We start from the raw sequence: 27,902 nt of genomic DNA, 5'->3' as shown, positions 1-27,902 counted from the left end.
GCACAAAACTCCTAGAAAGTGCATCAGCCTTCACGTTCTTCGAACCAGGCAGGTATGAGACCACAAAGTTGAAACGGGAGAAAAACAGCGACCAACGAGCCTGTCTAGGATTCAGGCGCTTGGCAGATTCGAGGTAAATCAGGTTTTTGTGATCAGTCAAGACCACCACACGATGTTTAGCTCCTTCGAGCCAATGTCGCCACTCCTCAAATGCCCACTTCATAGCCAACAACTCCCGATTACCAACATCATAATTCCGCTCGGCAGGCGAAAACTTTCTTGAAAAGAAAGCACATGTCTTCATCACAGAGCCATCAGAGCTTCTCTGCGACAAAACAGCCCCTGCTCCAATCTCAGAAGCATCAACCTCGACCTGGAAGGGGAGAGAGACATCTGGTTGACATAAGACTGGAGCTGAAGAAAACCGGTGCTTCAGTTCCCGAAAGGCCTCCACGGCCGCAGGAGACCAATTAGTCACATCAGAACCCTTCTTGGTCAAATCCGTCAAAGGTTTAACCACGCTAGAAAAATTAGCGATGAAACGACGGTAAAAATTAGCAAAACCCAAGAACTTCTGAAGACTCTTAACAGACGTAGGCTGAGTCCAGTCATGAATAGCCTGGACCTTGACTGGGTCCATCTCCACAGTAGAAGGAGAAAAAATAAAACCCAAAAAGGAGACCTTCTGTACTCCGAAGAGGCATTTTGAGCCCTTCACAAATAAAGCATTAGCACGCAGGACCTGAAACACCATCCTGACCTGCTTCACATGGGACTCCCAATCATCAGAAAAGACCAAAATGTCATCCAGATATTTATCCAGATATTCTCGGAAGATGTCATGCATGAAGGACTGAAACACAGAAGGAGCATTAGAGAGTCCAAAAGGCATCACTAAGTACTCAAAATGGCCTTCGGGCGTATTAAATGCTGTTTTCCATTCATCTCCCTGCTTAATGCGCACAAGGTTATACGCACCACAGAGATCTATCTTAGTGAACCAACTGGCCCCCTTAATCCGAGCAAACAAATCAGACAATAGTGGCAAAGGATACTGAAATTTGACTGTGATTTTATTCAGAAGACGATAATCTATACAAGGTCTCAAAGAACCGTCCTTCTTGGCCACAAAAAAAAATCCTGCACCAAGAGGGGAAGAGGATGGGCGAATATGTCCCTTCTCCAAAGACTCCTTTATATAACTCCGCATCGCGGCATGCTCTGGTATAGACAAATTAAAAAGTCGTCCCTTAGGGAATTTACTACCAGGAATTAAATTTATAGCACAGTCACAATCCCTATGAGGGGGCAGTGCACTGGACCTGGGCTCATTAAATACATCCTGGTAGTCAGACTAAAACTCAGGGACCTCAGAAGGAGTGGAAGAAGCAATAGACACCAACGGAGTATCGCCATGAATTCCTTGACAACCCCAACTTGACACAGACATAGCTTTCCAATCTAAAACTGGATTATGAGCCTGCAGCCATGGCAGACCCAAAACGACAACATCATGCAAATTATGCAGAACGAGAAAACGAATCACCTCCTGATGTACGGGAGTCATGCACATGGTCATTTGCGTCCAATACTGAGGCTTATTCTCAGCCAATGGCGTAGCATCAATTCCCCTCAGAGGAATAGGAAATTCCAAAGGCTCCAGGACAAAACCACAGCGCCTGGCAAACGACAAATCCATCAGATTCAGGGCAGCACCCGAATCCACAAAAGCCATAACCGGGTAGGACGACAAAGAACAAATCAAAGTAACAGACAAAATAAATTTAGGCTGTATCGTACCAATGGTGACAGGTTTAGCGATTTTTTTTAAACGTTTAGAGCATGCTGAGATAACATGAGTAGAATCACCACAGTAAAAGCACAACCCATTTTGACGTCTATGACTTTGTCGCTCAATTCTGGTCAGAGTTCGGTCACATTGCATAGACTCAGGTCTCTGTTCAGAAAATACCGCCAAAGGATGAACAGATTTGCGCTCCCGCAAACGCCGATCAACCTGAATGGCTAAAGCCATAGAATCACTCAGACTTGTAGGGGTGGGAAACCCCACCATAACATTCTTAACGGCCTCAGAAAGACCTTCTCTGAAATTTGCAGCCAGGGCACACTCATTCCATTGAGTAAGCACCGACCATTTCCGAAATTTTTGACAATACACCTCTGCTTCATCCAAACCTTGAGAGATAGCCAGCAACGCTTTTTCTGCCTGATTCTCAAGATTAGGCTCCTCATAAAGCAGTCCAAGAGCCAGAAAAAATGCATCTACATTAAGCAATGCAGGATCTCCTGGCGCCAGAGAGAAGGCCCAATCTTGAGGGTCGCCGCGCAACAAGGAGATAATTTTAACTTGCTGAGCGGAATCACCAGAGGAACGAGGTCTCAGAGACAGAAATAACTTACAATTATTTTTAAAATTCTGAAACCTAGATCTATCTCCAGAAAACAACTCAGTAATGGGTATCTTTGGCTCTGACATAGGGCTATGAATAACAAAATCCTGAATACTTTGCACCCGTGCAGTAAGATGATCCACACTAGAAGTCAGAGTCTGAATATTCATGTCTGCAGCTGAGCTCAAAACCACCCAGAGTTCAAGGGGATGAAAGAAACTAAACAGACTGCAGCAAGGGAAAAGCGGGGGAAAAAAAAAAAAAAAATGTACTCAGGTCTTCTTTTTATCCCACTTCTGCAATGCATTAAACACTTTTTTGGCCTGCTATACTGTTATGATCCTTAGTGGTTGAGGATCACGAATTACTCCAGCTAAGTAACAAACATAGGACAAGCTCTAGGCAGGTGGCAAACTGGACTAACCGCAAATCTGAACCTATCCAAACACACTAGAAGTAGCCGGTGAACGTGCCTAAAAAATCCTAGACGTCTCGAGCCAGCCTGAGGAACTAACTACCCCTAGAGAGAAAGAAAGACCTCTCTTGCCTCCAGAGAAATAATCCCCAAAGATATAGAAGCCCCCAACAAATAATAATGGTGAGGTAAGAGGAAGGCACATACACAGGGGTGAAAACAGATTCAGCAAATGAGGCCCACTAATACTAGATAGCTGAAAATAGTAAGGGGTCTGTGCGGTCAGTAAAAAACCCTAACAAAATATCCACACTGAGATTTCAAGAACCCCCGCACCAACTAACGGTGTGGGGGGAGAAACTCAGTCCCCTAGAGCAACCAGCAAGCGAGGAGATCACATCTTAGCAAGCTGGACAAGAAACATGATGAATGCTGATAATCAAAAAATGAACGGACAAAAACTTAGCTTGTCTTGGAGAGGCTGGGAGCAAGGTAATCACAAGGAATCTGAAGAGCACTGAATACATTGATAGCAGGCAAGGAACTGAGTATCCAGGTGAGTTAAATAGGAAAAGAACCAAGGATAACGAACCAGCTGATGCAGCCAACCTGCAGAAGACAACACTACACAGTACCGCTTGTGACCACTAGAGGGAGCCTAAAAATAGAGTTCACAACAGTTATATTCTTGTACATAGGAGCAGTATTATAGTAGTTATATTCTTTTATACAGGTCCTTCTCAAAAAATTAGCATATAGTGTTAAATTTCATTATTTACCATAATGTAATGATTACAATTAAACTTTCATATATTATAGATTCATTATCCACCAACTGAAATTTGTCAGGTCTTTTATTGTTTTGATACAATAAATAGAAAAAAGTGAAGTGGCACAACTCAGCTTCGGAGTTTCTTTGCAGGTTACATACCCATAGACGTTTCAAAACAGCGGTGCTAGTGTGAGAAAACAGTAACAAGTCCTGGGTACAAGATAAGAAAAAACGCTGCACTCACTGTTAGTCGGTAGTCTTCTTTATTGCGACATACAATTATGCATCTTCACGGCACGGGGGAGTGTTGGTGGAAAAGGACGTGTGAGGCGGGACGACGGCCGTTTCGCGCTAGGTGATTGCGCTTCTACGGGTCACTCCTCCTGTCCTGTATACTGGGTGTAATTCTCGTATCTGTATTATTCTGTATATACAGGTCCTTCTCAAAAAATTAGCATATAGTGTTAAATTTAATTATTTACCATAATGTAATGATTACAATTAAACTTTCATATATTATAGATTCATTATCCACCAACTGAAATTTGTCAGGTCTTTTATTGTTTTAATACTGATGATTTTGGCCTACAACTCCTGATAACCCAAAAAACCTGTCTCAATAAATTAGCATATTTCACCCATCCAATCAAATAAAAGTGTTTTTTTAATAACAAACAAACAAACCATCAAATAATAATGTTCAGTTATGCACTCAATACTTTGTCGGGAATCCTTTGGCAGAAATGACTGCTTCAATGCGGCGTGGCATGGAGGCAATCAGCCTGTGACACTGCTGAGATGTTATGGAGGCCCAGGATGCTTCAATAGCGGCCTTAAGCTCATCCAGAGTGTTGGGTCTTGCGTCTCTCAACTTTCTCTTCACAATATCCCACAGATTCTCTATGGGGTTCAGGTCAGGAGAGTTGGCAGGCCAATTGAGCACAGTAATACCATGGTCAGTAAACCATTTACCAGTGGTTTTGGCACTGTGAGCAGGTGCCAGGTCGTGCTGAAAAATGAAATCTTCTTCTCCATAAAGCATTTCAGCCGATGGAAGCATGAAGTGCTCCAAAATCTCCTGATAGCTAGCTGCATTGACCCTGCCCTTGATGAAACACAGTGGACCAACACCAGCAGCTGACATGGCACCCCACACCATCACTGACTGTGGGTACTTGACACTGGACTTCAGGCATTTTGGCATTTCCTTCTCCCCAGTCTTCCTCCAGACTCTGGCACCTTGATTTCCGAATGACATGCAAAATTTGCTTTCATCAGAAAAAAGTACTTGGGACCACTTAGCAACAGTCCAGTGCTGCTTCTCTGTAGCCCAGGTCAGGCGCTTCTGCCGCTGTTTATGGTTCAAAAGTGGCTTTACCTGGGGAATGCGGCACCTGTAGCCCATTTCCTGCACACGCCTTGTTCCCCAAGGTCTGGAATCGGTCCTTCTCCACAATCTTCCTCAGGGTCCGGTCACCTCTTCTCGTTGTACAGCGTTTTCTGCCACATTGTTTCCTTCCAACAGACTTACCATTGAGGTGCCTTGATACAGCACTCTGGGAACAGCCTATTTGTTGAGAAATTTCTTTCTGGGTCTTACCCTCTTGCTTGAGGGTGTCAATGATGGCCTTCTTGACATCTGTCAGGTCGCTAGTCTTACCCATGATGGGGGTTTTGAGTAATGAACCAGGCAGGGAGTTTTTAAAAGCCTCAGGTATCTTTTGCATGTGTTTAGAGTTAATTAGTTGATTCAGAAGATTAGGGTAATAGGTCATTTAGAGAACCTTTTCTTGGTATGCTAATTTATTGAGACAGGTTTTTTGGGTTATCAGGAGTTGTAGGCCAAAATCATCAGTATTAAAACAATAAAAGACCTGACAAATTTCAGTTGGTGGATAATGAATCTATAATATATGAAAGTTTAATTGTAATCATTACATTATGGTAAATAATGAAATTTAACACTATATGCTAATTTTTTGAGAAGGACCTGTATAGTAGCAGTATTATAGTAGTTATATTCTTGTACATAGGGGCAGTATTATAGTAGTTATATTCTTGTACATAGGGGCAGTATTATAGTAGTTATAGTCTTGTACATAGGAGCAGTATTATTTATATATATAATTGTCTAAGGGGTACTTCCGTCTTTCTGTCGGCAACTTCCGTCACGGAAATCCCGCGTCGCTGATTGGTCTCGCCAGCTGCCTGTCATGGCTGCCGCGACCAATCAGCAACGGGCACAGTCCGATTAGTCCCTCCCTACTCCCCTGCAGTCAGTGCCCGGCGCCCGCTCCATACTCCCCTCCGGTCACCGCTCACACAGGGTTAATGCCAGCTGTAACAGACCGCATTATGCCGCGAGTAACGTACTCCGTTACCGCTGCTATTAACCCTGTGTGTCCCCAACTTTTACTATTGATGCTGCCTATGCAGCATCAATAGTAAAAAGAGCTAATGTTAAAAATAATAATAATAAAAAAAAAACCATTATTCTCACCTTCCGATGTGGCCCGCTGTCCTCGGCAGCGCAAGCGGCAGGTTCCGGTGCCAAGGATGGTATGTGAGAAGGACCTGCCATGACGTCACAGTCATGTGACTGCGACGTCATCACAGGTCCTAAGCGCATAGCAACCCTAGGACCGGAAGCTGCCGCGTGCACCGCACACAGGCGCCAGGACTTCAAGGGGCCTTTGGAAGGCGAGTATATGTTTATTTTTTATTTTAATTATTTTTTTACCACGCATATAGTGCCCACATTGCTATATACTACGTGGGCTGTGTTACATACTGCATGGGCTCTGTTATATACTACATCTCTGTGCTATACACTATGTAGCTGGGCAATATACTAAATCGCTGTGCTTTATACTACGTAACCTGTGTTATATACTCCATGCGCAGTGTTATATACTACGTCTCTGTGTTATATACTACGTAGCTGTGCAATATACTATGTGCCTGTGCAATATACAACGTGACTGTGCAATATACTACGTGGCTATGCTATATACTATGTGCTCTGTGTTATATACTACGTGGCTGTGCAATATACTACGTGGCTGTGCAATATACTACGTGGCTGTGCAATATACTACGTGCTCTGTGTTATATACTACGTGGCTGTGCAATATACTACGTAGCTGTGCAATATACTACGTGACTGTGCAATATACTACGTGGCTGTGCAATATACTACGTGGCTGTGCAATACACTACGTGGCTGTGTTATATACTATGTGGCTGTGTTATATACTACGTGGCTGTGCTATATACTACATGGCTCTGTTATATACTACGTAGCTATGTTATATACTACGTCGGTTGTGTTATATACTACGTGACAGTGCACTATAGTACGTGGCCTGTGCTATATACTACCTACATATTCTAGAATACCCGATACGTTAGAATCGGGACACCATCTAGTAGTAGTTATATTCTACATACATAGAAGCAGTATTATAGCAGCAATATTTTTGTACATATGGAGCAGTATTATACAGTGCCTTGCAAAAGTATTCGGCCCCCTGGATCTTTTCAACCTTTTCCCACATATCATGCTTCAAACATAAAGATACCAAATGTAAATTTTTGGTGAAGAATCAACAACAAGTGGAACACAATTGTGAAGTTGAACGAAATGTATTGGTTATTTAAAATTTTTGTGGAAATTCAAAAACTGAAAAGTGGGGTGTGCAATATTATTCGGCCCCTTTACTTTCAGTGCAGCAAACTCACTCCAGAAGTTCATTGTGGATCTCTGAATGATCCATTGTTGTCCTAAATGCCTAATGATGATAAATATAATCCACCTGTGTGTTATCAAGTCTCCGTATAAATGCACCTGCTGTGTGATAGTCTCAGGGTCCTGTTTGAAGCACAGAGAGCATCATGAAGACCAAGGAACACATCAGGCAGGTCCGTGATACTGTTGTGGAGAAGTTTAAAGCTGGATTTGGATACAAAATGATTTCCAAAACTTTAAGCATCCCAAGGAGCACTGTGCAAGCGATCATATTGAAATGGAAGGAGTATCATACCACTGCAAATCTACCAAGACCCGGCCGTCCCTCTAAACTTTCATCTCAAACAAGGAGAAGACTGATCAGAGATGCAGCCAAGAGGCCCATGATCACTCTGGATGAACTGCAGAGATCTACAGCTGAGGTGGGACAGTCTGTCCATAGGACAACAATCAGTCGTACACTGCACAAATCTGGCCTTTATGGAAGAGTGGCAAGAAGAAAGCCATTTCTCAAAGATATCCATAAAAAGTGTTGTTTAAAGTTTGCAACAAGCCACCTGGGAGACACATCAAACATGTGGAAGAAGGTGCTCTGGTCAGATGAAACCAAAATCGAACTTTTTGGCAACAATGCCAAATGATATGTTTGGCATGAAGGCAACACAGCTTATCACCCTGAACACACCATCCCCACTGTCAAACATGGTGGTGGCAGCATCATGGTTTGGGCCTGCTTTTCTTCAGCAGGTTCAGGGAAGATGGTTAAAACTGATGGGAAGATGGATGGAGCCAAATACAGGACCATTCTTGAAGAAAACCTATTGGACTCTGCAAAAGACCTGAGACTGGGACAGATCCCAAACATAAAGCAAAATCTACAATGGAATGGTTCACAAATAAATGTATCCAGGTGTTAGAATGGCCAAGTCACAGTCCAGACCTCAATCCAATCGAGAATCTGTGGAAAGAGCTGAAAACTCCTGTTCACAAACGATCTCCATCAAACCTCCCTGAGCTCGAGCTGTTTGCCAAGGAAGAATGGGCAAGAATTTCAGTCTCTCGATGGACAAAACTGATAGACATACCCCAAGCGACTTGCAGCTGTAATTGCAGCAAAAGGTGACGCAACAAAGTATTAAGTTAAAGGGGCCGAATAATATTGCACGCCCCACTTTTCAGTTTTTGAATTTAAAATAACCAATACATTTCATTCAACTTCACAATTGTGTCCCACTTGTTGTTGATTCTTCACCAAAAATTTACATATGGTATCTTTATGTTTGAAGCATGATATGTGGGAAAAGGTTGAAAAATCCAGGGGGCCAAATACTTTCGCAAGGCACTGTAGTAGTTAAATTCTTGTACATGGGGCAGTATTATAGTACCGTAGTTATATTCTTGTACATAGGCGCAGTATTATAGTAGTTATATTCTTGTACATAGGAGCAGTATTATAGTAGTTATATTCTTGTACATAGGGGCAGTATTATAGAAGTTATATTCTTGTACATAGGGGCAGTATTATAGAAGTTATATTCTTGTACATAGGGGCAGTATTATAGAAGTTATATTCTTGTACATAGGGGCAGTATTATAGTAGTTGTATTCTTGTACATAGAAGCAGTATTATAGTAGTTATATTCTTGTACATAGGAGCAGTATTATAGTAGTTATAATCTTGTACATAGGAGAAGTATTATAGTAGTTATATTCTTGTACATAGGAGCAGTATCAAAGTAGTTACAGTGCCTAAAAGTAGTATTCAACCCCCTGCAGATTTAGCAGGTTTAATAAGATGCAAATAAGTTAGAGCCTTCAAACTTCAAACAAGAGCAGGATTTATTAACAGATGCATAAATCTTACAAACCAAAAAGTTTTGTTGCTCAGTTAAATTTGTATAAATTTTAAACATAAAAGTGTGGGTCAATTATTATTCAACCCCTAGGTTTAATATTTTGTGGAATAACCTTTGTTTGCAATTACAGCTAATAATCGTCTTTTATAAGACCTGATCAGGCCGGCACAGGTCTCTGGAGTTATCTTGGCCCACTCCTCCATGCAGATCTTCTCCAAGTTATCTAGGTTCTTTGGGTGTCTCGTGTGGACTTTAATCTTGAGCTCCTTCCACAAGTTTTCAATTGGGTTAAGGTCAGGAGACTGACTAGGCCACTGCAACACCTTGATTCTTTGCCTCTTGAACCAGGCCTTGGTTTTCTTGGCTGTGTGCTTTGGGTTGTTGTCTTGTTGGAAGATGAAATGACGACCCATCTTAAGATCCTTGATGGAGGAGCGGAGGTTCTTGGCCAAAATCTCCAGGTAGGCCGTTCTATCCATCTTCCCATGGATGCGGACCAGATGGCCAGGCTTCTTGGCTGAGAAACAGCCCCACAGCATGATGCTGCCACCACCATGCTTGACTGTAGGGATGGTATTCTTGGGGTCGTATGCAGTGCCATCCAGTCTCCAAACGTCACGTGTGTGGTTGGCACCAAAGATCTCGATCTTTGTCTCATCAGACCAGAGAACCTTGAACCAGTCAGTCTCAGAGTCCTCCAAGTGATCATGAGCAAACTGTAGACGAGCCTTGACATGACGCTTTGAAAGTAAAGGTACCTTACGGGCTCGTCTGGAACGGAGACCATTGCGGTGGAGTACGTTACTTATGGTATTGACTGAAACCAATGTCCCCACTGTCATGAGATCTTCCCGGAGCTCCTTCCTTGTTGTCCTTGGGTTAGCCTTGACTCTTCGGACAAGCCTGGCCTCGGCACGGGAGAAAACTTTCAAAGGCTGTCCAGGCCGTGGAAGGATAACAGTAGTTCCATAAGCCTTCCACTTCCGGATGATGCTCCCAACAGTGGAGACAGGTAGGCCCAACTCCTTGGAAAGGGTTTTGTACCCCTTGCCAGCCTTGTGACCCTCCACGATCTTGTCTCTGATGGCCTTGGAATGCTCCTTTGTCTTTCCCATGTTGACCATGTTTGAGTGCTTCACAAGTTTGGGGAGGGTCTTAAATAGTCAGAAAAGGCTGGAAAAAGAGATAATTAATCCAAACATGTGAAGCTCATTGTTCTTTGTGCCTGAACTACTTCTTAATACTTTAGGGGAACCAAACAGAATTCTGGTGGGTTGAGGGGTTGAATAATAAATGACCCTCTGAAAAAACTTTTCCCAATTTAAAAAAAAAAAATAAACAAAGAAATAACATTCTTTTTTTGCTGCAGTGCATTTCACACTTCCAGGCTGATCTACAGTCCAAATGTCACAATGCCAAGTTAATTCGAAATGTGTAAACCTGCTAAATCTGCAGGGGGTTGAATACTACTTGTAGGCACTGTATATTCTTTTACATAGAGGCAGTATTATAGTAGTTATATTCTTGTACATAGGGGCAGTATTATAGTAATTATATTCTTGTACATGGGACAGTATTATTGTAGTTATATTCTTGTACATAAGGGCAGTATTATAGTAGTTATATTCCTGTACATAGGGGGCAGTATTATAGTAGTTATATTCTTGTACATAGGGGCAGTATTATAGTAGTTATATTCCTGTGCATAGGGAGCAGTATTATAGTAGTTATGTTGTTGTACACAGGAGCAGTATTATAGTAGTTATATTCTTGTACATAGGGGGCAGTATTATAGTAGCTCTATTCTTGTACATAGGAGCAGTATTATAGTAGTTATATTCCTGTACATAGGAGCAGTATTATAGTAGTTATATTCTTGTACATTGTACATAGGGGGCAGTATTATAGTAGTTATATTCTTGTACACAGGGGCAGTATTATAGTAGTTATATTCTTGTACACAGGGGCAGTATTATAGTAGTTATATTCTTGTACATAGGAGCAGTATTATAGTAGTTATATTCCTGTACATAGGAGCAGTATTATAGTAGTTATATTCTTGTACATTGTACATAGGGGGCAGTATTATAGTAGTTATATTCTTGTACAGAGGGGCAGTAGTATAGTAGTTATATTCTTGTACACAGGGGCAGTATTATAGTATGTTCTTGCCCATACATGTGAGTAGTCTAATAGTAGTTATATTCATGTACATGGAGGGCTCCCTTATTAGTTCATGTACCCACCTCCAGGATGTATACAACATAATTGGTTTATGTAAAAAAAATATATTTAATCTTCTGTGGTTATGAATCTACAGATGAACCTTCTTCGCCTAAGAAATCTCGGAGTGATTCAATATTTAAAATTTTCAAGAGAAGAAATTCGTCAGTATCTACGGAGTGGAAATCAGTCAGAATTGGGCCAGAAGAAGAGACAGCGGATAATAACCTTCTGGCCGTGCGCGTCATGGTGGTGAGCGACGAAAGCAGGTGACTTTCTAGGACACTTCTCACCTGGTCACATAGAGTTATTTATTTTACGTACAATAATATTTGTTTTGGCATCAGGACCAGGTGCCAAATTATCAAAATTTCTAAATGATCAAACTGTAATAGAAAACTATATATAATATAAATGACAAAGTAGAAAAAGTCTTATTGTTATATCATAAGACCCGGTATATAAAAAAATTAGAGGCAAAACATCTCCACATTCAAGTATTTTAACCCCCACCACCACCACCACCACCACCACCACCACTACCCCTTAATGCATAACTTTTTTTGGGGAAAAAAAAAGAGGGTCCATTGCGAAAGAGTTTGTTTAAAAATTAAATTTTTTATGAAAATATTTAGAAAATAAGATATTAATAATTCAAGCAAATGGAACTAAATAATGATTGAAGTAGTGCGCTGATATAAATAGTTAGGTAAATCAATTTTATAAAAAGTATATACAGTACAGACCAAAAGTTTGGACACACCTTCTCATTTAAAGATTTTTCTGTATTTTCATGACTATGAAAATTGTAAATTCACACTGAAGGCATCAAAACTATGAATTAACACATGTGGAATTATATACTTAACAAAGTGTGAAACAACTGAAAATATGTCTTATATTCTAGGTTCTTCAAAGTAGCCACCTTTTGCTTTGATGACTGCTTTTATTATTATTATTATTTATTGTTATAGCGCCATTTATTCCATGGCGCTTTACATGTGAGGAGGGGTATACATAATAAAAACAAGTACAATAATCTTAAACAATACAATTCATAACTGGTACAGGAGGAGTGAGGACCCTGCCCGCGAAGGCTCACAATCTACAAGGGATGGGTGAGAATACAGTGCTTTGCACACTCTTGGCATTCTCTTGATGAGCTTCAAGAGGTAGTCACTGGGAATGGTTTTCACTTCACAGGTGTGCCCTGTCAGGTTTAATAAGTGGGATTTGTCTGGTGGATACACAGCCGATAGTCCTACTGAATAGACTGTTAGAATTTGTATTATTGAAGAAAAAACAGCTAAGTAAAGAAAAACAAGTGGCCATCATTACTTTAAGAAATGAAGGTCAGTCAGTCCGAAAAATTGGGAAAACTTTGAAAGTGTCCCCAAGTGCAGTGGCAAAAACCATCAAGCGCTACAAAGAAACTGGCTCACATGAGGACCGCCCCAGGAAAAGAAGACCAAGAGTCACCTCTGCTTCTGAGGATAAGTTTATCCGAGTCACGAGCCTCAGAATTCACAGGTTAACAGCAGCTAAGATTAGAGACCAGGTCAATGCCACACAGAGTTCTAGCAGCAGACACATCTCTACAACAACTGTTAAGAGGAGACTTTGTGCAGCAGGCCTTCATGTTAAAATAGCTGCTAGGAAACCACTGCTAAGGACAGGCAACAAGCAGAAGAGACTTGTCTGGGCTAAAGAACACAAGGAATGGACATTAGACCAGTGGAAATCTGTGCTTTGGCCTGATGAGTCCAAATTTGAGATCTTTGGTTCCAACCACCGTGTCTTTGTGCGATGCAGAAAAGGTGAACGGATGGACTCTACATGCCTGGTTCCCACCGTGAAGCATGGAGGAGGAGGTGTGATGGTGTGGGGGTGCTTTGCTGGTGACACTTTTGGGGAGTTATTCAAAATTGAAGGCATACTGAACCAGCATGGCTACCACAGCATCTTGCAGCGGCATGCTATTCCATCCGGTTTGCGTTTAGTTGGACCATCATTTATTTTTCAACAAGACAATGACCCCAAACACACCTCCAGGCTGTGTAAGGGCTATCTGACCAAGAAGGAGAGTGATGGGGTGCTACGCCAGATGTCCTGGCCTCCACAGTCATTAGACCTGAACCCAATCGAGATGGTTTGGGGCGAGCTGGACCGCAGAGTGAAGGCAAAAGGGCCAACAAGTGCTAAGCCTCTCTGGGAACTCATTATAGATTGTTGGAAGACCATTCCAGGTAACTACCTCTTGAAGCTCATCAAGAGAATGCCAAGAGTGTGCAAAGCAGTCATCAAAACAAAAGGTGGCTACTTTGAAGAACCTAGAATATAAGAAATCATTTCAGTTGTTTCACACTTTTTTGGTAAGTATATAATTACACATGTGTTAATTCATAGTTTTGATGCCTTCAGTGTGAAAGTACAATTTTCATAGTCATGAAAATACAGAAAAATCTTTAAAGGGCCACTGTCACCCCCTCCAGCCGTTATAAACTAAAAGAGCCACCTTGTGCAGCAGTAATGCTGCATTTTAACAAGGTGGCTCTTTTAGTTTTTGCTTCTGAGGTCTGAAGCCTCCTCTGTGAAGCGCCCAACTGCCGTCACTCATCTCTTCTGAGGCGATGGTCGCCGCCCCCTGCGCGCTGTTCTTCTTAAATCCCAGCCTGCACTGTGCATAATGCATAACACAGTGCGGGGCGGGGATTCAGTAACAGGGTGGCCGCACTGCCCGCACAGGCGCAGTCAGGCACCCGGCATCTGCGCTATGATGGCCAATGAACATTGCGCCTGCCCCAGGCAGGCACGCACAGCGCAGGCGCCGGATTTAAGAAGAACAGCGCGCAGGGGGCGGCGACCATCGCCTCAGAAGAGATGAGTGACGGCAGTTGGGCGCTTCACGGAGGAGGCTTCAGACCTGCCTCCAGGTACAAAGACAGGTATTTGGGGAAAATTATAAAACGCTTTAGGGAATAACAGAAGCAAAAACTAAAAGAGCCACCTTGTTAGACTGCAGCATTACTGCTGCACAAGGTGGCTCTTTTAGTTTATAACAGCTGGAGGGGGTGACAGTGGCCCTTTAAATGAGAAGGTGTGTCCAAACTTGTGGTCTGTACGGTATATATATATATATATATATATATATATATATATATATATATATTTATTTTTTTTTTAATTTATTTTTTTTTTTTTGTGGTGATACGCTACCGGAGTGTGTTGGGGGACACTCGCTTGGCATAGGATTCAAGCACTTGGGCACAGTACCTCACACAAATCTGGTCAAATCTGGTTTATTAAACTTCATAAACCACATGACATACAGTCTATTTCATTATGTCCATGAACTTATCACGACCACCAGTCTGTTCATGCAGCAGATAGGCTTCTCTGCCATATATTACAATCCCCTTGTCCGGGGTTACCTTTCAGGAGTTCCACTCCTCATGCTGACTTCACGTCAATCCCAGGTCCTCAACACAGTCCGACCAGGACTACGGTCTCTAGGTGCTTCCAGGACGACGCCACTCCCAGGAGCCTCCAACACTGACCGTCCAGGTCTATGGTCTCTAGGGGCTTCCAGGACGACTCCACTCCCAGGAGCCTCAAACACTGACCATCCAGGACCTACAGCACACAGGCCACTCTGCAGTGTCCAGCCAGGACACATGGAAGTGTGTCCACCCTGACAGACTCCCAAAACACTCAAACCATGTGCTACACACACACCTCCTTTACATGTAACCACACCCAGGTACCTGTCACATGGCCAGTCATGTGAGCGTGACATCACCACAGGTCCTTAAACACAAAACCATCTTAGGTGTTCAGACACGCCTCTTTGGGTGGGTTTGTGGGTGACTGGACCCACCCATCTCTCCAATCACCTGGAAGCCTTCCCAATGTAAACAAAACCCTCAGCAGTAGATCTGCTTGAGCAAAACATACCGAGGCTTCCATCACAGGGCCACCCACCTCTGCGATACATACCGGCCATTCACAACACTGCCAGTCACTGTTTCATCACAATTATGCTTCCAAGTGCATCTTGAAGTGCACACACATCGCCCCCTGGCTGTAATATTGGTCACTGCACCACAATATATATATATATATATATATATATATATATATATATATATATATATATATATATATATATATATATATATATACATACACACACATACATACATACATACGTACACACACACACCAGAAAACAAAGCAGATATTGAATGACCAGAAAAAACTCCAAAATTCAGAGTTCCCCATACTCAATTTATAAAGTGCTTAGTGTATTGATCATAAACTGGGAACCTGATCCATAGAGAATAGTATAGTGGTTCCGATAGGACAGCCAAAATGGACTCAATAACAGTTCCTGTTAGGCGAGGTTGGTATGGTTCCATAAGACAAGTCCACGAGAACAAAGAAGCGGTCAGAAAGCAAGTAAACAAAGATGAAAGTGCATAAGTACTTACAAAGTGACTGGTGCCTTGTGGAATATGAGCAGCGCGCTATCACCCCAGCAGGAGAGCTGTCCTCTGAGCCGGCAACGGGTAGAACGAGCAGGTAGTTAGCGACTATCTGCCTGTTAATTCTTAGACCCATAGTAAAAAAAATAAAATTGTCTCGAAAACACCTTAAGGCTATGTGCACACGTCAGGATTTCTCGCAGAAATTTTCCTGACAAAAACCGTACATTTCTGCCAGAAATCCGCATGCTTTTTTTTTCCGCGTTTTTGTGCGGTTTTTTTAGCGGTTTTTCCCAATGCATAGAATAGCGAGGAAAACGTGGAAAATCCGCAAAATTAACGAACATGCTGCTTTTTTTACTGCGATGCGTTTTTTTCGCGGAAAAAAACTCACCATGTGCACAAAACATGCAGAATGCATTCTAAATGATAGTGCATAATGTATGCGTTTTTAATGAGTTTTTATAGCGTTTTTATCGCGAAAAACCGCAAAAAAAAACCCGCGAGAAAACCTGAACGTGTGCACATACCCTTAAACAACTTTCTAAATAGTCTCCTTTAAAAAAAAAAGTCTTATCATTATGCTGCTGCAGAGTGTCTAAGTCCTTTACCGAGCTCAGCACCTTTGCAAAACTGTTACAAATCCACCATGCTCCTGACTGTTCTCTCTGCTCTCCCCCTTCCTTCTCTCAGTGTTAAAGATAGCAGGTTATAGACAGATATGTAATGTAGAGGGATGCGGGTAAGTCTCATGGAAAGCAGAGAAAACAGGCTAAAGACAGGGTATAAAACATATGGAGAGGAAATAAGTGCAGGATAGAAGCTGTACTGATACAGAAAAGCATGTCGAGACAGCAGCATCCTGGTCACACAGACTCACATCCAGCCTGTATTACTGGGAGCGACACTCTCACAACAGTAAATCTGAAACTTGGATCAGAAATTTTGTTAAGTTAAAGGTAACCATTAACATAAGTAAAAATAGGTCTTTCTTCATGTCAAAGGTGTCCTTGGCCTTTAAGGAAAGATTCCTGTAATTTTCTGAGGTTGTGTATATCAGATCATACACACGTCCACGTATCAGCACAGGCTCGGTAATACCTTTGTGTTCTTTCAGCTCAGATACCGAAAATCATCCAGAGGAGAACCATGGAAAACTACATCACAGAAGACTGTCATCAAGGAAGAAGAAGCACTCGGCCACCTCTGGCTCCTCCGGGGGTCACTTGCAAGCGCAGGGTAATAGTGGTCATCCCTCTAAAGCTGCTGACGGTAAGTCAGAAACTGGTCAAGGTGGAGCAAAGAAATAACAATGAAGCAGTGTAAAGTCCTTTTAATAACTGCTTAGAAGATATGCAATAACATGAGAAGTGACCTTCACTCTACGGATCCCCCACCACTCCCATTCTGTTGCTTCTCAAAATTATCTATTCTTCCTGATTCAGCAATGACATGTGGAGAAGGATATGTGACCTCTGCAGAAAGTGATTGGCTGCAGCGGTCACATGTCCGTGTCAATGCATCATCCCTAAAGTCAGAGGTACAGGAACCTGCAAAAAATACACTAGAAATGGACAAACTGAGTATTTTTAATTATTTTATAACATTCTAAATATTTGTGTGGTTTACTGCAAAATGTTACTACTAAAGTAAGCAGTAGGGAATCTTCAGTTGAAGATATATGTGGATATTTAGTACAATTTGTAGGCTTACAATACTATAAAAGTGACTTTTTGAAGCCAGAATTCTACTGTAATTAATTATTAAATATCTCATAAACTAGAGCCAATCTGGTAAAACCAAAGTAATATTCTTAATAAAAACCATAAACTTAATATAAAACCGTTCAGACAGCATTTAGCTGTATACCAGTGTTATATGTGGAATGGATGATGGTGCCCCTTGCTGGATGTTTTGTAGTATGACAATGACAGAATGTGGTAATATTATTTGCTTTTTTAGGCAATTTAAAAACTAAAAATACAGAAACTTTCAGAAGTTAATAAAACATTCACTGAGAAAGCCTAAGGCTGGAGTCACACATGGCGTAAGACAATACACCACGTATTATACGTCCGTACTACGGCCGTAATACGGAGAAATGTTCCCAAAATAGTGATCCGTAGTCAGGGTGTGTCAGCGTATTTTGCACATGGCATCCTCCGTATGTAATCCGTATGGCATCCGTACTGCGAGATTTTTGCGCAGGCTTGCAAAACCGACATCTAATGGATTTATGTGCTCAAATGTTAGGGAAAACATATATACAGTATATATATATATATATATATATATATATATATATATATATATATATATATGTCATTGAGACACATATATATATTCTGTATTTATATTTACTTCAGCGCGATATCTGTGAACAGCCGGTAATTCAATTGCCGGCTTTTCATTTCTCCTGCACAAACCCGACATGATATGAGACATGGTTTACATACAGTAAACCATCTCATATCCCCCTTTTTTTTGCATATTCCACACTACTAACGTTAGTAGTGTGTATGTGCAAAATTTCAGCGCTGTAGCTGCTGAAATAAAGGGTTAAATGGCGGAAAAAATTGGCGTGGGCTCCCGCGCAATTTTCTCCGCCAGAGCGGTAAAGCCAGTGACTGAGGGCAGATATTAATAGCCAGGAGAGGGTCCATGGTTATTGGCCCCCCCGTGGCTACAAACATCTGCCCCCAGCCACCCCAGAAAAGGCACATCTGGAAGATGCGCCTATTCTGGCACTTGGCCACTCTCTTCCCACTCCCTGTAGCGGTGGGATATGGGGTAATGAAGGGTTAATGCCACCTTGCTATTGTAAGGTGACATTAAGCCAGATTAATAATGGAGAGGCGTCAATTATGACACCTATCCATTATTAATCCAATTGTTGGAAAGTGTTAAAAAACACACACACACATGATTAAAAAGGATTTTACTGAAATAAACACAGCGGTTGCTGTAATAATTTATTGTTCTCACAATCCATTTCCAGGCCCTCGCTTGGCAAAATAATAAACACACAAGATACATACCTTCTGATGTCAGATCACGTCCCACGAAGTAATCCATCTGAAGGGGTTAACTAATATTACAGGCAGAGCTGCGATAAACCACTCGCTCGTGCCTGTAATCCCCGGGTGCTGAAAGGAAAGCAGGATCTGTACTTACATTGAGTCGTGGTGAGGCGCCCTCTGGTGGATGTTCTCATGAACTGCAGCCTGGGAACTTTTTCCCACGCTCCAGGTCATATGAGGACATCCACCAGGGGGCGCATCACCGCGACTGAAGGAAATGTAGGTCAATGACCTACATTTCATTCATTCGCCGGGGATTACAGGCACGGAGCACAGCTGCATTTAGCAGGGCTCCTGCCTGTAATATTAGTTAACCCCTTCAGATGGATTACTTCGTGGGACGAGACGGTTCACCAGAAGGTATGTATCTTGTGCGTTTATTATTTTGCCAAGCGAGGCTGTTCCTGATGGATTGCGAGAACAATAAATTATTACAACAACCGCTGTGTTTATTTCATTAAACTACTTTTAAATCATGTGTGTGTGTGTTTTTTAACCCTTTCATACAATTGGATTAATAATGGATAGGTGTCATAATTGACGCCTCTCCATTATTAATCTGGCTTAATGTCACCTTCCAATAGCAAGGTGGCATTAACCCTTCATTACCCCATATCCCACCGCTACAGGGAGTGGGAAGAGAGTGGCCAAGTGCCAGAATAGGCGCATCTTCCAGATGTGCCTTTTCTGGGGTGGCTGGGGGCAGATGTTTGTAGCCACGGGGGGGGGCAATAACCATGGACCCTCTCCTGGCTATTAATATCTGCCCTCAGTCACTGGCTTTACCATTCTGGCGGAGAAAATTGCGCGGGAGCCCACGCCAATTTTTTCCGCCATTTAACCCTTTATTTCAGCAGCTACAGCGCTGAAATTTTGCACATACACACTACTAACATTAGTAGTGTGGAATATGCAAAAAAAAAGGGGATATGAGATGGTTTACTGTATGTAAACCATGTCTCATATCCTGTCGGGTTTGTGAAGGAGAAATGAAAAGCCGGCAATTGAAATACCGACTTTTCACTAACACCGCTGCGTATTTCTCGCAAGTCACACTGCTGGTCCGTGTGGAATCCGTATTTTTCTCGCCCCCATAGACTTTCGTTGGCGTATTATTTGCGCAATACGCTGACAAACGCAGCATGCTGCGATTTTGTACGGCCGTAGAAAGCCGTATAATACTGAACCGTAATATACGGCTAATAGGAGCAGCCCCATTGAGAAGCATTGTGCCGTATGTAATGCGAGTTTTACGTACGTAGTTTTTGCGCTCTTACGTACGTAAAACACGCATGTGTGACCCCAGCCTCACCCATCGGAAGCAGATACAGAAGTAAATGAGCAAATTGATGTCCTGAGCAGTGGTGCCGATCTGTACTTTCTCCATCCACATAACTTCATGATACATTGAATGTAAAGCTGGCCATATACATGGCATAGATGTCAGAGAAATATTCATTTGACTGACATCTCTCGCAACTTCCACATTAACTTTGGTTCCCGGCTGAGCATTTATGCGTTTTCCTCGAGATTGGCGGAGAAAGCTGCTGCCAGATTCATATGGCAGTGCTTTATCCCCAAAATGTAATCTGCCCAATTCTTCTTTCCCTCCTTTATATCACTGCTCGTTGCCTGTGAGCCTTGGAGATGTCGGTCACCAGTTGTGATTCCTAACGTCGCAACCCAAATATCTGTACCCCTGAATGCAAAGCTTCCCTCCTTCCCCACAAATAACCAATAAATCAGAATTTCTGCACCCTCTTCTGTTTCAGCACTCGTGCGCGCAAGCAACCTCCCGACTGTGACATCAAATAAATCTCAAAGGTGGAGGCAGAAAATTCAGTCCAGTAAGTAAATCCAGGCTATGTCATATCAGAATCCACGGAATCACCCTGCAGACGGTCCGAGAAATCACCCAGTCTCCTGTAGAGTGGAAAGTTCTGTCTATTTACAGTGGACTTTATGCTTACAATGTTCACAATAACTGATTATTGTCAGTGAATGGAAGTGTTATTCTGAATGGTCAGAAATGGAAAATCTATGCAGACTCGATACTTCTAACTGCTGAGGGTCTGGTACAAATACATCCAATCTAAAAACAGACTGGACTGCAGGTTGATACATTGTATCAGTGCAGATAAAATGTAATAAATCAGGTAACTGAGTAAAAAGAGAGAGATAGAGAGAGAGAGAGAAAAGGAGAGCAAGAGAGAAAGTAAGAGAAAGATAGAGAAAAAGAGAGAAAGTGAGAGAGAGAAAAGGAGAGCAAGAGAGATAGAGAAAGTGAGAGAGATAAAGAGAGACATAACAAGAGAGAGATAAAGAGGGACATAAAGAGATAGAGATAAAGAGAAAGCGAGAGAAAGAGAGAGAAAGAGAGATAGAGAGCGAGAGAGAGAGAAAGAGAGATAAAAAGAGCGAGCAAGAAAGAGCGAGAAAGATAGAGAGCAAGAAAGAGCAAGATAGAGAGCAAGAAAGAGAGAAAGAGAGCAAGAAAGAGCAAGAAAAAACGACAGAGAGAAAGAGAGAGAAGGAAAGAGATGGAACAATAAAGAAAGAGAAAAAAGAGGGGGAGAGAAAAAGGAAGGGAAAGACAAAAAGAGAGAAAAAAAGAGAACGAGAGAACGGGAGACAAAGAGCATTAAAGAGAGAAAAAGAAAAAAAGAGAGAGAGTGAAAAAGAAAAAACAACAGGAGAGTGGAAAAAAAGATGGAAAGAGAGAAAAAGACAGAGAAAGCTGGAGATCTGTGTTAGTGAGGAGTTTAGCTAACAGAATATTGTGTACTGGATGCGGTTGCAGTGATGAGATACATTAGATGTTACATCTGTCCAGTGTCTGCAGACAAACATTACTTCCATTCATTGACTGCAAGCTGAGATTTTGCACCCAAGATCACATATGGTGCCAGCATTTTATTTAATACAGTCAATTTTCAGTTCAGATCGGCCACATTAACCCTTGCTTCACCCCCTGTTCTGACACAAGTGCCCACCGATATGGAACAAAGCAGAAATATTCTGTCATTTCCCTTACATGGCGCTTATTCTTAATGTTGTGACCTATGGATTCAGGAGGAGACGGTTGTATATTAAGGGTAAGGCAAGTCACAGCCCGTGGCCACCCTATAGTATTTCCCATCACCACCACTGAGGGGCACGCTATGATTAGCAGACATGATGCCAACCTGCCAACAGGGGCGGACATATCACTGGTGCAACCTGTGCGATCACACAGGGGCCCAAGAGGTACGGGGGTCACTACCACCTCCAGAACAGCAGGAATTGTGCATTATGATGAGCTATTGGACTACAAGGGGCCCATATATTGTTCCTGCATAGGGGCCCTTTTTTGTCTGTGTCCGCCACTAAACAATAAAAATGTCCAATATATAAATACCACTGATTATAGTGTAATACAGTAGAGCCGACTGTAGAGGGCGCTCTGTCACCTCTTAACAATACTGTAGCAAAGAATGCTGCCATATATGTGTTTCTGACAGATGAAGAATTTGACAAATGCCACTTGGAATATTTCTTCCTCACCTACAAAAAAAAGGGTCACATGCATCTCAAAAGCCACTAAAGAATTATAACCAGCATCACATAGAGATTCCCTCCAAATCCCAGAAGATGCTCTCTGAAGTGTAAAATGGGCAGGATGCAGCCACGGATTATAATACTGTTCATATGTAAAAGATTGTAAACCTTCACAAACTAATCTAATTGGAGTAACATGTATTAAATGTAACTTTTATTTTCAAACAAAGACCACAATTACAATATAGTGATGGAGAACTAGCTCAGCATGGATATAGGGAAAGTTATATTTAATAATTATTATATATTTGTCCACCCATCCAATAATATCAGAGATATTCTGCTGCTGAACCAGAACTACTATAATACTGCCCCTATGTACAAAAATATAACCACTATAAAACTGCCCCTATGTACAAGAATATAACTACTATAATACTGCTCCCTATGTACAAGAATATAACTACTATAATACTGCTCCTATGTGCAAGAATATAACTGCTATAATACTGCTCCCTATGTACAAGAATATAACTACTATAATACTGCTCCTATGTACAAGAATATAACTACTATAATACTGCCCCTATGTACAAGAATATAACTACTATAATACTACTCCTATGTACAAGAATATAACTACTATAATACTGCCCCTATGTACAAGAATATAACTACTATAATACTACTCCTATGTACAAGAATATAACTACTATAATACTGCCCCTATATACAAGGAATATAACTACTATAATACTGCTCCTATGTACAAGAATATAACTACTATAATACTGCTCCTATGTACAAGAATATAACTACTATAATACTGCTCCTATGTACAAGAATATAACTACTATAATACTGCTTCTATGTACAAGAATATATCTACTATAATACTGCCCCTATGTACAAGAATATAACTACTATAATACTGCTCCTATGTACAAGAATATAACTACTATAATACTACTCCTATGTACAAGAATATAACTACTATAATACTGCTCCCTATATACAAGAATATAACTACTATAATACTGCCCCTATATACAAGGAATATAACTACTATAATACTGCTCCTATGTACAAGAATATAACTACTATAATACTGCCCCTATGTACAAGAATATAACTACTATAATACTACTCCTATGTACAAGAATATAACTACTATAATACTGCCCCTATATACAAGGAATATAACTACTATAATACTGCTCCTATGTACAAGAATATAACTACTACAATACTGCTCTCTATGTACAAGAATATAACTACTATAATACTGCCCCTATGTACAAGAATATAACTACTATAATACTGCTCCTATGTACAAGAATATAACTACTATAATACTGCTCCTATGTACAAGAATATAACTACTATAATACTGCCCCTATGTACAAGAATATAACTACTATAATACTGCCCCCTATGTACAGGAATATAACTACTATAATACTGCTCCTATGTACAGGAATATAACTACTATAATACTGCTCCTATGTACAAGAATATAACTACTATAATACTGCTCCCTATATACAAGAATATAACTACTATAATACTGCCTCTAATGACAGGAATGTAAGTAAAATACTGGATGCTTGTTGCGTTGTTAAAAGGTAACATTATATAATACATGTAACATATCATGTGTTTGTATTTATTTTTCAGCGTTCCCGCTTCTCATTGCTAAACGACTATCCCATGTTAGTTCCAGCTCCCCAGATGACGAGGTAACTTTATTTGTATGAAAGAAAAACGTAATTTGTTTGTCATTATCTGTTACTTTCTGGAATTATCTTCATATTTCTGTCTAGTCCGACAATTGTCTTTGTGGGACAAAAGTAACAAAAGCTGGTTATCAAAATGAATGTTGTTGATGTAAGTTTGTATTGTGGCTGAATATTTCCTTAAATGAAGAGCCTGATATCTCTTTTTCTTTTTGCCTCTTAATATATTAACATTTGTTATTTAGGTGTTCAACAAAAATGTATCTGAACATTTCAATGAGCCCTATATCCCAAGCCAGAAGGCCCCAGAAGAAGAATACCATCCCATACCTTCATATATACCTCATCACAAGGTCCTGATGGGCAAGAGTACAGCCTTAAAGAATGGAGAACAAGGGTCCTCGGCAACGTCCACCTTAGCTTCCAACCATCAATCTTTACACCTGAAGAATAATAAGTTGGGTAAATATAAAGATGTGGACATTGGGAATGATCCTCTTTCTGGATACCTCAGTGACCACAGTGATGTTTTTGAGAAAGATGAAAAACAAGATGAAGACTCTAAGCAAAACAATCCAAGACCAGAGCAAGGTAGACCTCAAAACCCGACACTTAAAAAATTATGTCTTTCAAATGAGGAAAAATCCAAACTTCTAGACTGGAGCTCCACCAAACCAAGACCACCGGTCAAGGATGCGAATGAACAAACCCCCTCTAATAAAAATCCCAACCCTGGCGGGGAGGCAGAGAACAAGGGCAAATCGGCCTTTGCCATATTATCAAACGCAATTAAGAGATCATTTACTCGATCTGTCAGTTCTTTCCCCGACAGCCCCAAAAACATTTCATCTCCTAAAACCAAACCAGTATCACCGACCAGCTACTTGGACCTTCCTGGCTCTTTCTTCAGGAGAAGTCATAGTAATTCTGAGAGTTCTAATAACCCCAATGGTACCGAGATGAGTTTCCTGTCCAACCATTTGTCATCATCTCACCACGATTTTAAGGCGTCCACTGACGGAAACTCGGCAAATTCTGCATTTGTATCTTCGCAAAAACATAAACAAGATTTATCGAAAGTGGAGGACATGCCAAAAATGTTGGAAAAGTTTAGCATTAGGGAAAATAACCCCAATAATATAAGTGCGGATTTACCTTTTAGGAACAGAAAAGGTTCCATCTTCTCTTCTCTAAGACTAACAAACAAAAACTCAGAGACTCCATCAAATGCCACATCAAATGACTCTTGGTACGCTTCCTGGAGCTTCCGCAGAAAATCATGTGACAAGGAGGCAGAACAGAGACCCCCTATTTCTAAGGTGGCCTTAAAACTTCAAGCAATGGCCCAATCAGGTAAACCACTGATGTTTATCATTCTATACCTTTATGTTACCCTATATAATTATCAATTATGGACCAGGAATTAGTTGACACCTGCTATTTAGGATGCCAGTGATGTGCTAAAACGCTATCTCTATTAGTATAGCGCCACTCGGTGGACACCATTTCATATGACACAGATTCTCTGGTTTAAAAACCCATTTTCAAATATCCTTTGAAGGAGAGGTTAGAAGGAGTGTCTGTCACCTTGGAGGACCCATCTTGTCCTGCATTATACAAGCAGTTCATTGGTTTAAATGAGCATCATGTAATACTTAATAATCCCCAGTGGTGGCACTGTGGGGAAATGATACACTCACTGCCAGAGGTTTCTATAGATCACAGATGATTGATGGGGGTTTTGTAGAGAACCTCTTCAAAAATGTCCAGGTTCTTCTTGAACTAAATCCTGTCCATTCCTGTACATGGTTCCATAGATATGGGTCTTTTTAGGTAGGACGCAGTTAGATGGCCATATAAATCGGAACACAGTGCATGGACTGGCCGGCATCCTTCTCGACCAAGCGTAACTGCTACATAGTAATACATGAAGGTGTCAGGATAGCCACTGGCCAGTCCGATCTCGGTCTGATTTATACAGTCGTCTGACTGCACCCGTAATAGTCAAGGGGGAGTGGCTCACATGATTCTTTAGGGGTGTGCCTTCAGCTGCTCTACATAGTTACCTGTGACCCAATTGTATAGAATGTAAAAATTGTCCTTCTACACACATAATCCAGGTTCTGATACATTACATGTATAATTTTCCACGGACGCGGCTTCTACTACCTGTACATTATTTCTTGCTGAGACTTTCATTCAGGGCCTTGGCCGATTGTCCCGCCAAATATCACCTAATTCGGTGCTTGCCCCTTTTTTCCATTATGGAGGGTGACGGTCACATTCTCGCCATATTTGCAAGGTACTCATATCCGCCGTGCCGGTCGGTGTCAGGGTAGGGTCTGACGTGGAGATGATGAACAATTATTTGTCGTCTTCTTCAGCAACCAGAGATGAATTCCAATTGTTCCACACTACAGGCTTCTAAAACAATAAGCGGCAGCCTTACCCTCTGCCCCGCTCACGTGGTGTCTCTTATTTCCCGGAGCCGGGGCAGAGGCCACACAGAAAACAATATTGTTCCAATGGTAAATGAGATAACGGCTTTCATTACTGCTCCTATGATAACACGATCTGTTCATCAGGTAACACTCCTCATTCCTTCTCTGTATGGAGTAAAATGTAACATTCCCAACATCACTGATAATCATGCATACGTGACTACAAGGTCCAGCATGCTCCTGGACTGATGGGTCATGGAGCTAAAGACAATCCCCCCAACATAATAATCAGATTCACTATGAGGTTCAATCCACAATGTCCCCATGACAAAGCTGAAACACCAAAGCTCAGGACATGAATGATTGTCATGGGGGCAACACCACAATCCATGGAGCGTGCAGCTCCTCGTCTTCGCTATCCTATTGTTGCAAGTGAATACATCAATCACAGATTCTCCTGGACATTTTCCCCTTCTTCTGTGTGGAGCACTTTATTCCTTCCTAGTTTTGCAGCACATCTTTCCCCTCTTATTTTGCAGCACATCTTTTCCCCTCTAGTTTTGCAGCACATCTTCCCCTCTTATTTTGCAGCACAACTTTTCCTCTTTAGGTTTGCAGCACATCAGTCCTATCTTATTTTACAGCACATCTTTTCCCCTCTAGTTTTGCAGCACATCTTCCCCCTCTTATTTTGCAGCACACCTTTCCCCTCTAGTTTTGCAGCACATCTTTCCCCTCTAGTTTTGCAGCACATCTTGCCCCTCTTATTTTACAGCACATCTTTCCCCTCTAGTTTTGCTGCACATCTTCCCCTTCTTATTTTGCAAGCACATCTTCCCCCTCTTATTTTGCAGCACATCTTTCCACTCTAGTTTTGCAGCACATCTTCCCCTCTAGTTTTGCAGCACATCCTCCCCCTCTTATTTTACAGCACATCTTTCCCCTCTAGTTTTGCTGCACATTTTCCCCTTATTTTGCAGCACATCTTCCCCTCTTATTTTGCAGCACATCTTTTCCTCTTTAGTTTTGCAGCACATCAGTCCTATCTTATTTTACAGCACATCTTTTCCCCTCTAGTTTTGCAGCACATCTTTCCCCTCTTATTTTGCAGCACATCTTCCCCCTCTTATTTTGCAGCACACCTTTCCCCTCTAGTTTTGCAGCACATCTTTCCCCTCTAGTTTTGCAGCACATCTTGC

The 27,902-nt window shown here is 41.5% G+C and overlaps 1 protein-coding gene across 4 annotated transcripts in view; it reads left to right on the top strand.

Moving 5' to 3' along the window:
* Positions 1-27,902, top strand: part of MICAL2 (microtubule associated monooxygenase, calponin and LIM domain containing 2) — a 278,680-nt gene that overhangs the window by 197,301 nt on the left and 53,477 nt on the right. For all 4 annotated transcript variants that reach the window (XM_077287247.1, XM_077287248.1, XM_077287249.1 and 1 more), the window contains 5 exons: positions 11,523-11,694; positions 17,027-17,181; positions 20,762-20,836; positions 24,204-24,265; positions 24,508-25,615. In XM_077287247.1, coding sequence (XP_077143362.1) covers positions 11,523-11,694; positions 17,027-17,181; positions 20,762-20,836; positions 24,204-24,265; positions 24,508-25,615 — 1,572 coding nt within the window. The remainder of the gene's footprint in view (positions 1-11,522; positions 11,695-17,026; positions 17,182-20,761; positions 20,837-24,203; positions 24,266-24,507; positions 25,616-27,902) is intronic.

This window comes from Ranitomeya variabilis, chromosome 2, assembly GCF_051348905.1.
Source record: "Ranitomeya variabilis isolate aRanVar5 chromosome 2, aRanVar5.hap1, whole genome shotgun sequence".
Classification (NCBI taxonomy): domain Eukaryota; kingdom Metazoa; phylum Chordata; class Amphibia; order Anura; family Dendrobatidae; genus Ranitomeya; species Ranitomeya variabilis.
This window is presented reverse-complemented; position numbering and strand designations above follow the sequence as displayed.